Here is a 12,880-nt window from a genome sequence, read left to right on the forward strand (position 1 = left end):
CTTTCCCTAATGCAGTGCCAAAACTAATCAGTCTTCACACAGCTAACATACTAACAACAAGCAGACTCTGAGGAAATATGCTTTTATCACAGTAACAGTGTCAAAACAGTATTATTCATTCAAAATTTATTTTGCAGATAAAATTGCTGTGTTAACAAAATGACTTTTCAGTTTTTCAATTAAATATTCAATTTATTTATTTTTTTTAAAAAAAGAATTAGTGCCTCAGGTTAGGGAGAATAATATGAAATCAGTTCAACATAGAGTCTGTTGTTGCCACATCAAGAGTAATAAATAATGCAGAAATAAAAATCAACTTTTTGAAATGCTAGTATTATTACAATGTAGTATGTTCCTCAAAAAAATTGTGCCTGTAAAGCACTGACTTTTCTTATAGTTAAGACAGTGTTTCAAGGGGCTAAGCTGATTTTCTTACATAAAGAGAGTAAATAAAGTCTTTAAGGGAACTGATTAATCTCTTTTTTAATATATTGTTTCAGTATTTCACTCTTGCAACAAAATATGTCACCTCCCAAGTTCTCCCTTTATCCGTATCTAACCTTGATGAGGGTAAACCCATTAACAAGGACAGGTTGTTATCTGCGAACAATTCTGTTCTTCCTGAGTGAAATTCATGGCTGCTGTAGTAGCTACAGAATAATAATAGGCAATGGACAAAAGTTAGTAAGGTTGTTTGCAGAAGTCAAACACAAAGGTGCTTTTAAGTGAGCCTTTGAGTTATAGTAAAAGAAGCCCTATAGCATCAGTGTCATTTGTGGTTCAGTAAAGACTTCTATAGCCCAACAATACCCGTTTTTCCTTTTTAACACTAGTCATGTTGTCCTGTAAATCACGTTTATAGGAAGGATATTTCTTTATTAGTTTCAAGTCAGGTAGTGATCAGTAGAAGTAATCCTCTGGGCAAAATTACTCCCAGCCTCAGCTTCAAACACGTTTTGATTAATTTATTATATTCTCAGCCTGTGCAGACCTCCTACTGGCATCAGTAACAAGCAATGCACTGAGAAAAACAGAGAACTTTCAAAATGAGACGTTATTTGTGTTTGAGAAGAGTAGTCTAACATTTTTCTCTGTACTAATGCTGTCACATTATATATGCAGTGGTGGGGTTTGCTGTGGTTTTATATTTTGGCACCAGCTGTAATGGGGATGCCATCACACTGTACACAGAGGGAACAAATCCATGTGTTAATATTATATTTGGAGACCACTTTATCGATAATTGATACTGTGAATTTCATAAATATCCAACAAACTACACAGAAGTATGTCAAGACTTAAAAAAATGTAGTTAAATTCCATCAAAAAGGAGTTACCACTTAGCAGCCTGTCCTTTGCTTAAATGAAGGAAAAAAGTTAAGATGGAGCTGGGGAAAAAAGTGATCCCGGCAAGGGATCATGCAAGTGAAATATTATGCTAGGCTGTAATTTCAGTGGTCTACTTCAGATTCTTTTAGATATTGTGGGTTATTAAGTAACCAAATTGCATTCAAGTAATTCAGCACCTGCTTCATCAAGCTACAGAATGTGGAATTAGATATAGACCACTTCAGATTCACTGATTTGATTATGTGGTAGAGAGAGATTGGTGAATATACATTAATCCTATGAAATTAAATCAAGAAAATTAGCAGAAGATATTCCTAGAGGCCTATTTGGTGTCTATTTGCATAAAATGCTGTATTACCTGCTTACTGATTATTTTTTTTTTAACCTTTTTTTTTTTTTTTTGTGATGAGAAATTAAATGGAACTGAAGAACTGAGTTTACATAAAAAATTAAGGAGGAGGAATGTATGGGTTCAAATCAGAAATCCGTTTAACTCCTGCCTCTGAGGACAGCCAGTACCAGACCATTAGAGCATAATAAAGCAAGCACTGGGTGTTTCCTAATGTGGATTTTAGAGACCACACTGCTACTTTGTTTATATTCAATTATGTGTGATGAATTTTGCTTCTATTTATTTTCTGTGCCAGTTCGTTATTCTTTTCTGGTGTCTTAAGTATCATGTATAAGTATGCAAGTATGATGTAATCATGCACACTGTGAAGAAGCATTTCCTTTTTCTTGGCTTTAAGAATTCTTTAAGATGTTGTCTTCTGATGTTTTAGTCTTAGTTATAAGAAATTATGACAAAATAAGCAAATAAAGCTTATTCATTCTTTATGCATGCCATTTGTAATTGTATAGACTTCTGACCCTATTGTCTGTTTATTCTTTATAGTCTTAGTTATTTCATCTCTTCACATATAGAGATTCCTGTATTTCTGACCATGTTTTGTACTGTTTACAAATTTGCTATTAGCACTGGACACTTTATACTTGGTGGGAAGTTAACTAATGTTTCCCACAACTGCTCACTATTGTGTCCAGAAGAAGAATAAACAAATAATTTAATTTTAAGCCTGTCCTGTGGGCTTTTCAAGTTAAGTGAGATCAACTCCATACCAAATTACTTCATTTCAAATTTTAGTACGGCCTGTCAAGCCATTTCATACTGTATGTGAAATGAACCTTTTTTGTAATTTTGTTAAGGTTTTCTAAGCAATTCAGTTTTCTGAACTATCCCACCTATAAGTGATTAATTTGTATGCACTATCAGTATTGACTTTTATATTGATTTATTGAAGCAGAAAAAGTAAAGTTATTGACATAAAGCAATAATAAATAATAAGGTGATAAAGAATTTAAAAAACACAAGAAAGAAGCATAAGTAATCTTAGAACTTAAAAAATATTTGGTCTGGGGGTGTGCTTCAAATAATTCTATAAGAAATACATTTTTACCTCAGGGAAATATTTGTGATTCACAGTAATTTCCATTTTTTGGTTGGAGACAAAATGGAATTTTAATGGACAGTGATAAACACAAAGCACAGCATATTTTAGAAAAGCCCCTGTCCTGTTGTGGTTAGTCTACATAGCTCAAATCTGAGACATGGGTTCTGTTTCACTTATTCAGAATAGATGCTTGAACCCTGTTCTGCTGTACTGAGAATAATCACCAACAGATTTTGGTGGATTATAGAATGCCTCACCTGTTTTGTCCAGCTGTTTTTGTTGGACCTGAGAAAACATCCGTAGTTCATGTTTGTTACATACAGTGCATTTCTGCAACCTGTTTTGAGTTCCATTAAATTTTTTCTCAAAAAAAGGTAATTTGTCACTGAAGCAGTTTTTCTTTTCCTCTCATTATGTGCACGAGACGCTGCTTTTTCATGCAAAGTTCCCTGTCGTATATTCTCTCATCACTCAAAAAAAAATCATCACATGCTTTGTATTTTTACTTTATTTGCAATATTTAATAATCTCTCTGGTTTATATTGTTGCTACAGGTTTCTCTTGGACTTCTCCATGCTCGAGCTACTCATATCCTCTGGCCTCCACAACGCTGGCAGAAGTTACATCCAGTGCTACCTCCAGAACGCAAACCGCTCCAGAGAGAGCAGGAGTGATCTAGATATTGGATCTAAATGGAAAAATACTGAAGTTTAAACTTGAAGAGTTGCAGTGGTTTACCACAACCTGTAAGAGCTTTGCCAAGTGTCCCATAATGTCACGTACCGTATCAGCAAATACATGTGGCATCTTCATTTAAAAATGCCACCTTAACTGTAAAGGTATTTCTAGGTTTTCTTGTTTGTTTTGTTGTTTGGTGGTTTTTTAAAATCCTAAACAATAGTTCATATTGTATTATTTTGGTTTGAAATAATTAGTTGTAGCAAGTTTGAATGTGGTTTGTTGTTTTTTTTCTGGGAGCAGTAAAATGTTTGACTGTTTATGTCTATACCTGTGCTTCTCTGGATAAGAAATTATTACCACCTTCAATAAAATATTTTAATCTTTTACATTCAGCTTGTTTCTGTAATAACTGAACAGATCTTCTATTATTCTCATTGATTGCATATGAAAAGAAAATTAACACATAATAGCTTTGGATTGTCCTACAATTTCCAATGCTAAAGATTCTGTACTTTTGTAGCTGAAAAGTCATTAATATGTGTCATAGATTTTTTTTTAAAAGCTAATGTGTTTTTTCTCTTTTAATGCAGCTCGTACTTATTATTAAACTCAGTACTTGTTACTAATATTTAATTTTTCAGGAGTATTTGATGAAAACATTCTTTGTAATCTTGCTGAAGCAGATATTCAAAATAGAAAAACTATATTGCAGTGTCTGAAGGCGATGTGTCATTTATTTCTCAATTATAGTAAATAATTGTTAGTATTGATTGCCACATTTCTTTGAAAATATATAATTGATTATAAATATTATACAATTAATACTATAAATATATAATTGATATTATAAGAGCACTGTGAATATGCAATAAAATTTCTGCACACGTTATACATGAAAAGAAGTTGCAAAAGTATGCATTTTCAGCTGCATACTATAATATGAGCCAGCTTATTTTCGTATTTATTAAATTTTGTTTCAGATAAGATAGTACTTAAAAATTGAACAAATCACATGAAAGATCTTCAAACATTTCAGCTAAAATCATGCAAGTATCAGAACTTCAGAGAAGATGAAAATAAGTCTGTAGCTCTTTGAAGACACACATCTCTGTATCAGCAAGGTGATAGGTTCAATTACCATGAAAACCCTCTATAACATGTCTAATCTTCTTAAGTTCTCCAGCTCTGTAGACTCTCTGAACACTTTACTGTCGTGTGGCGTGAACATTCTTTGTTCCAAAAAGCTGTTTCATAGGTTTCTGAACTCATCTTAGTTAAAACTAATGCAGTTTGTTTGGGTGAGGTGTCCCTCTAGGGACATCCTCCACCCTCCAGGCCACACACCCCACTTGCTGGGTAGTCTAGCTTGGTGCTGGCCAGTGTCATTCACTGACAAGCCTCCTCATTGCACCCCATACTGGCACCACAGACATGTGGGCCTCCCATCCCTGGTCCACCCCAGTCACTGTCACTCAGGCCTTCCCCACATATCCCTGATGCATATATCCCAGAGTGCTGCACACAGGAAAATCACTAGAAATGGACTTTAATGAGAAGAAGAAGATTAATATGCATGACATTTTACATCATCACATAGTTTAGTGAATGGAAATAGCTCAATGAAATCATTAGCATTTGAGTAAGATAACACAACAGATCATTCAGCACCCAGAGCATGAAGAGCAAACCCATCTTGCCAAAGCAGAAAGGACCAAGCAGCAGTGATAACACTTGACCACATATTTAAAGGTCTTACTATTTTACTGAGATAATAATATATTTGATTTTCAACCTTCAGATATAAAACACATTGTGATAAACCTGTTCTGACAGTAATGAAACCAGTAGCAAAATTCTCATGGATTGAGGCCATCATGATTAGCTTTCTAAGTCAGCATCTTCCTCTTTAACCAATGACCTGGTGTTTTGGTGCTTACTCACATCTGCAATGCAATAGGCCATTGGTTACATGGGAGTAAAATAAGAATGAGCACACATGATAAGTAGGACATCAGAAAATGCAAGGATTATGAGATATAAAAACTTTTTTTTATGAGGAGTCACAAAATACCTTTTCTATGGACCAAGATGCAGAATTGTCTTGGATGGATTCCAGACTGCACTTGGCCAGCAAGGAGAGGTGTTGTGAGCTGATCAGGAATTGGTGCTCTTAGCAGACCTGAGCAGCTGCATCTGAGATAGTAACAGAGCAAAGCTATGTGCCTCAGCTATGTCTAAGTATCCCCACCTCATACAGGAAACCAAAATGCCAAGTGAGAAAGTGGAAAGCTGGTGCATGAATGATCATATAATGCATATAAGTACCCTTAATTAGGTGCTTAGGATTTCCTGTGACAACAAAACACTGTACCAGATGTGTTGAACTTTCTTTCTTCTACCATAACATACCTAGATGATGCAACATAAACACTAGCAATCTGTCACATCATACACAAAGCACTAGGTGTTCAGGTCTGAAGCCATTACAAAATGGATAATTCGATGCAGAACCATACAAGGAAGAGAAGATAAAGCCAAGACACTGTATTGCACTTCCATATACAGTTTGTGCTGCCTGGCTCCTCCAGTATTAATACTAATGAAATAACATACTTACCAGACATCAGAGATCACGTCTGAGACATACAAACTCAAAGAAACATAGTAAAGGCAAGTAATGACAGGTACAACCTCTTGCTATGCAGAATTTTGGGTTTCACAAATCTTATTCATTCCTTTAGATTTGACTACTGCACTAAAATCAGGCAGAGCTCTGAACACTTCCATCACTTGTATGTACAAGTAAAATAGCTCTCAGAGGCATCATTCTGCAGGCTTATTACTCAGGAGTCTAGCAGCTGATGAACCTGCTTGCCCTTGTGTCACTTCAGTGATCCTCTGCTATTTTTCTATAATAGGAAATAATCTTCTCTCTTTAGACTATTTTGCTATCATTACTTTTATGATCAAGAAAATAGTTACTTTCTTCCTCCCCATACCAACATGGTCTGTTCTTCTTATCATGGTCTGTTAAGCATCATGTCTGAGGTCATATAATGTAATCATGATATTTTTGGAAGAAATCCTGGATTTCCTAGATCATAGTCTACCTTTTTAATGGTAAGACTGCCTGTCATCCACTGTCATTCATTGTCTTGCACAATTAATGCACGAATGAAACATTTGTGTTGCAATCTAAATGAAAGAAAAAAGATCTCTGAAAAGCAAAATTCCAAGTAGACAGCTTAGCCCTCACCATTGTGTGGTGAGAGGGAAAGATGAGTCTCTTCAGACCTAAATTTTCCTGTGGTAGTATAAGCTCATCAAAAGTGTAATAAGGCCTTATTAATGGCAAATGCTGTAGAAAATGCTCTTTTTCTGTAAATATCCAATTTCACCCAAAGAGACTGGATTTGTGCAAATAATATGTAGCAGCATTTTCTAAGCCGTGCTTTTGTGCAGAAATAAATTAAAGTTCTTGAAGAGAACCAGAAGACAAAGGCTGCAAGAAAACCACATAGCGATGGCTTAGGGGATAGACCAGGAACCCCAGAGATAACAGAGCTGAAATCCTCATCCCTGCACCTGTACTCCTTTTCAGTAATTCCTTTGTTTGAAGTAAATGCACAGATTATTAAATCTGGTGCCACAACTACAAACTCAATTTAATCTATTTTTCCCAGTGTTTTTTAATTAAAAAGAAATAATATTGTAGCCTATTGTGGAAGTTTCCGGCTTATCTGTTATGCCAGTGAATGCTGCGGGTTTATTTGTTAGATTTTTCTTTTGTGAAATAAAAGATAAGCCAGAAGCTGGTTTATGTAACAGCACCTCAAGAGACTTTTAAGGAGAACATTACATAGAAAATATAGCCAATACTCAAATGGTGTCACCATCCAAATACCTTCTTGATTGGAATTTATTAAGAGTGTGATTGGATGAGTGGCCCACCTTTGGATGATTTAGTGTCTAAAAACCTGGAGTTGTAGAGCACTTAAAAAATTCAGGATCTGTATCTGAATATCAGGTTATCCTGATCATACAGGGACAAAAACTTTAATTTTAAAAATTGTTTAATTTGTGGTAGCTTCTTGGAACTATATTAACCTGCCACATCATGTACTATCTTCCTCATCCCACTCACAAATGTCTCAGCATTTTATTTAACATCTAACCTTTTCTCATATCCTTCTATTAAATGTCAAAATTGGATTTTACATCCTTTGGGAACTAAAATGTATCACTCCGATATTTTTTTCTTACACATTTTCCAATTAATAAATGAAACATATAACAGCATATTTTTAGTACTCCCTACAGTTTTATCCATTTGATTACAAGGATTAATCATACAAATGGTCCTGATTTTTTTGCAGGATTGTGATGTCTCAGGATCTAAGATCATGCTACAGTACTTAACTTTTTAACCTGCTTTTGATGAGCCTGTAATTAAATAAATACATTTCCTTTGTTCTCCTGCATTCTTCCCTCATTATATATGGGTCATTCTGAATCTGACATGAGATACCTTAAGGGTGCAGATAAATAGTCCATTTGTCCAGTAACCTGCTCCTGAAAGGGGTCAGTAAGTTATACTTCCTATAATGAAGAGTTTGGAATAACCTGCCATAAAGAAAATTACTTTCCAGTCCCAGGCAGTTAATGTTAGCATTATGCCCTGAGGCATAAAAGTTTAAATCCCTTACTTATCCTACAACCTTTCTAATGTAACTGAATATTCTCATTATTTATACAAACATTTAATGATCACTTCAACAGCAACATCTGAAAAGTCTCAGGCTGTAAATAGCAAACAGCTGAGTAAAGTCTGAAATTTTTAGCCTTAACTTCTCTAAACTTGTGCTATCCACTATGCTAAGAAAGGAGCAATTATTTCTGTGTTGTCTGCTTCTGCCTGTGGGATGCTTGGCCTACAGTAACTGTTTGAAAAATCTGGAAAACGGAAATGTTTTCCTTTCCTTTCTGTAAGGAGGAAAAAGCATTTCACACATCAAGCCCTAACATTTAGGATGCTTGGACCCTAAAATAGATTTCTGTCACCTCTGCCACCCAGATTCCCTAAAAGGTGCACAGTAAGTTTCCTGCACTGGAGTGCCAGACTCAAAACAGGGGCAGGCTGAGAATACTTAATCATTGTGCTTAAGCTGGCAGAAGCAAAATTGAAACCAGACTTCAAATCTTCTGTGTAGCTACACCAGTTTCAGGAAGGGCTGCTTACTGGAATCCATCGCATGGGACCATTTCCTGGCTTTGTTTTAAAACATATCTTGAGAGAAACGTGATCTTCTACATGGCTGCTGAATGGCTAGTATATTCACCTACAAAAATATTAAAGCTCAGGCTCAAGGCTTTCCTTAGCCTGAAGAGCTGACACCAGCTGCAAAATCTACTACAAAGAAATGACTGATTTGGAAGATGAGGGGAGAGCAGTGGATATTGCACATAGAAATAATATTCATGGAAATACATAAAACTGTGAGGAACAAAGTGTTAGACGAAAGTTGAAATGTCTTTTGCCACAGAGCTCTCAACTATAGACTCTTTTAACTTGTGACCAAGATAAAATGCAAACCTTTCCAAAGAATATCCACAATGGGAAATTAATTTCTGTAAATGCCTGGAGGAATCTCTAATAGCATTACCTAACACCTAGTAGTGAGGTCAGATGATTCTTAAGGCTTTATTTTCAGTGAAAAGAAGGTTATTAAGTCTTCAAAGGGAAAGAACCAGTATGTCTAAAAATAGAAGCAAGGTGAAGTTTGAAACAGAGAAGCTCACAAATACTGCCAAAAATTATGTCTAAGATGGAAACCACTTTTAGGCTTTAAACAAAATCCCTTGATCTTTATTTCAGCAATTATCAAGACTTTTTTTCTTCCTGTCAGAGGTCTAGTGTGACAGACTGTCAATGAAAAAAACATGCCATGATCTTTCAAGTACTTCTCCATGAAAAACGTGTGATAAAGGTAATATGTTCTCACACAGTTATAATAATTATAAAAAGAAAACTTTTTATTGTTGTGTCCAGGTGGACTTCCCACAGCAGGTGGCTGAGCTGCAGGAAAATGTGAAAGGCTGTGCAACATCAGGGAGGCAAAAAAGGAGATAGCTGGATACAGGTCCAGACTGCAGTGAACCTAGCATCACACACAGTAAGGAGGGAAGCAAATAATGTAAAGTAGGAATGGAAACTTTCAGAGGTGAAAACCAGCAGAGGAAGAGACCTCCCTCAAAGCCTGAGGTGCCCCTGCAGAGCCATTTCACAGTTCTGCAGACTGAAGAGGAAAAACATATTGCATCAGGTAATTCGACAGAGCTGAGTAAGGCAGCCCTCCCTGTTGGAGGGACAACACAGCAAGGCACCAGCAACCTAGGAGGTTCCTGGAAACTATTGAGAACAATTTCTTTCTTCAAGTAGTAGAGGAATCATTGAGAAAAGGTGCTATGCTGGACCTTGTTCTCAGCAACAAGGACAGGCTGCCAGACAACATGAAGCTTAAGGGCAGCCTTGGCTGAAGTGACCACAAAATGGAGGAATTAAGGATCCTTAGGGTGACAAGGATGGTGTGCAGCAAGCTCACTACCCTGGACTTCATTTGAGCAGAATCTGACCTCTTTGGGGATCTGCTTGGTAGGGTACCACAGTATAAAGCTCTGGAAGGGAGAAGAGCCCAAGAAAGTTGGTCAATATTCAAGAATCATCTTGTTCAAGACCAGGAGCAACATGTCCCAACAAAGAGGAAGGTAGACAAGAATGCTGGGAGACCTGCATGGATGAAGAGGGAGATCCTGGATACACTTAGATGTAAAAAGGATATCTAAACAGTGTGAAAGCAGGATAGGTAGCCTGGCAGGAGTACAAAGTAGTTGTCCAAGCAGTCAGAGATCACGTTAGGAAAGCTAAAGTCCAGATAGAATTAAATCTGTCCAGGAATGTCAGAGGTAACAAGAAAAGCCTCTACAGACACATGAGTGATAAACATAGGACTAGGAGAAATGTGGGCCCTCTCCAGAAGGAAATGGGAGATGTGGTCATATAGGTTATGGAGAAGGCTGAGGTACTCAATGAGTTTTTTTCCTCAGTCTTCGCTGACAAGGGCTCTGGCCACACCACCCAGGCTGCAGAAGGAAAAGACAGAGAAGGAAGATCCACCCACTGTAAAAGAAGACGTTCAAGACCATCCAAAGACCCTGAAAGCGCACAAGTCAGTCGAACCTGACAAGATCCATTCACAACTCTCAAGGAAACTGGTGGATGAAGTTGTAAAGCCACTTTCCATCATATTTGAAAAGTCATGGCAGGCTGGAGAAGTTCTCACTAACTGGAAAAGTGAAAACATAACCCCCATTGTCAAAAAGGAAAGAAAAGAAGACCCAGAGAATTACAGGCCAGTCAGTCTCACCTCTGTGCCCAGCAAGATCATGGAGCAGATCCTCATGAAGGCTCTGCTAAGACACAAGGAAAGTGTGGAGGTAGCTGGTGGCAATCAGCATGGCTTCACCAAGGGCAAATTGTGCCTGACAAATTTGATGGAAAAAAAAGAGATACCTTTACTAAACAACATCTCAGAGTGGCAAGATATTTTGACAGGACAACAAAAAGGTGGTACAAAGACACAGATCATCTAGACCAAGATTCAGGACACCCTATAAATGCCTGATCTCTGAGTGTTGCTTCACCTGGTACTAATTTTCCTGAGACAAAGCTATGCCTGAGGCTCTTCCTAGGCATTTTAACTTACTAGGATTGACGCAGTCTTAGAGACACACTTTCCTGCCTTTGGACTATTTGGAGATTTCCTTGTTCAGTGCACTTTGGAAATCTCATTCTTCCCTAGTCAATTCTTCTTCCCTTGGTTGTTGTATAGGGAGCCTGGGAATTCAGATTGAAGATGTTAAGTCACTAAAGAGGTAGTGGGACACCTGAATCATAGAATCATAGAATCCTAGGGGTTGGAAGGGACCTCGAAAGATCATCTAGTCCAAACCCCCTGCCAGAGCAGGGTCACCTAGAGTACATCACATAGGAATGCATGCAAGTGGGTTTTGAATGTCTCCAGTGAAGGAGACTCCACCACCTCCCTGGGCAGCCTGTTCCAGGGCTCTGTCACTCTCACAGTAAAAAAGAATTTTCGGAGATTCACCTTGAACCTCCTATGCTCCAATTTGCACCCATTACCCCTTGTCCTATCACAGGTCATCACTGAGAAAAGCCTAACTCCATCTCCCTGACACTCACCCCTTACATATTTGTAAACATTGATGAGGTCACCCTTCAGTCTCCTCCAAGCTAAAGAGACCCAGCTCCCTCAGCCTTTCCTCATAAGGGAGATGTTCCACTCCCTTCATCATCTTTGTAGCTCTGCGCTGGACTCTTTCAAGCAGTTCCCTGTCCTTCTTGAACTGAGGGGCCCAGAACTGGACACAATACTCCAGATGCGGCCTCACCAATGCAGAATAGAGGGGGAGGAGAACCTCTCTTGATCAATTAACCAAACCCTTTCTAACGCACCCCAGGATGCCATTGGCCTTCTTGGCCACAAGGGCACATTGCTGGCTCATGGTCATCCTCCTGTCTACCAGGACCCCCAGGTCTCTTTCACCTACACTACTCTCCAGCAGGTCAGCCCCCAACCTATACTGGGACATCGTGTTGTTCTTCCCCAAATGCAAAACCTGAAACCTTTTGTGAATGCACCTTTTCATGCTTCAGATGCCTACAGTATTAAGACACATCTATGTGTATATGTGAGAAAAAGAGTAAGAAATAAATATGCAACAGGCATTAGACTCACTATCTCTAAATGATACGATGAAGAACTTGTTCTGACTGCTAGATGCCCAAATAACTCTCTGCATTTATCCCAAAATGATTTGGGGTAGAAAGTTCTATTATCTTTCAGTCAAAGTAATGCATTTACTTGTGCATTTAAGTATTTTTAGCAAATGCCATCAGAAGTTTTCAGTGTTTTTTAAAAACTTTCATCTGCCTCCTTCTGAGGTTTTGTTTCAAATACAGCTTATTAATAGCAAAAAAGTAGATAAAGTGATTTTCAGTTTTTATCCTGTTAGAAAAAGAGCAAATGTGTTCAAACAAAATGTGTTGTAATTGTGCCATAAGGAAATCCAAATAGGTTTAGCTAACTGTGGAGACAAAATAGAAACTTTTATTTCTGTTAAACTTGCTAGGTACTACTGTTTAGCATGGATTAAAAAACCCTTCACTTACTTACACAATTAATTTTGGATTTAGTTGCTAAGACCTAGAACAAATCTTTTTCATTTCTTTCTGTGAACATTTAAGAAATGAGAAAAATCCATAGTGTTCCATTTGCTCACATAAAACTCCTACTAATTTCAAGTGTAGGCAGCAGGAA

General features: G+C 37.4%; 1 protein-coding gene across 1 annotated transcript in view; it reads left to right on the forward strand.

Annotated features, from left to right (window-relative positions):
• The window catches only part of IMMP2L (IMP2 inner mitochondrial membrane peptidase-like (S. cerevisiae)), a 423,070-nt gene extending 419,595 nt beyond the window's left edge, over window positions 1-3,475 (forward strand). Inside the window, exon 5 of the mRNA XM_010006266.1 lies at window positions 3,356-3,475. Coding sequence (XP_010004568.1) covers window positions 3,356-3,475 — 120 coding nt within the window. The remainder of the gene's footprint in view (window positions 1-3,355) is intronic.
• Window positions 3,476-12,880: the final 9,405 nt, after the last annotated feature.

Source organism: Chaetura pelagica, unplaced genomic scaffold (assembly GCF_000747805.2).
Source record: "Chaetura pelagica isolate M959 unplaced genomic scaffold, ChaPel_1.0 scaffold108, whole genome shotgun sequence".
Taxonomy (NCBI): domain Eukaryota; kingdom Metazoa; phylum Chordata; class Aves; order Apodiformes; family Apodidae; genus Chaetura; species Chaetura pelagica.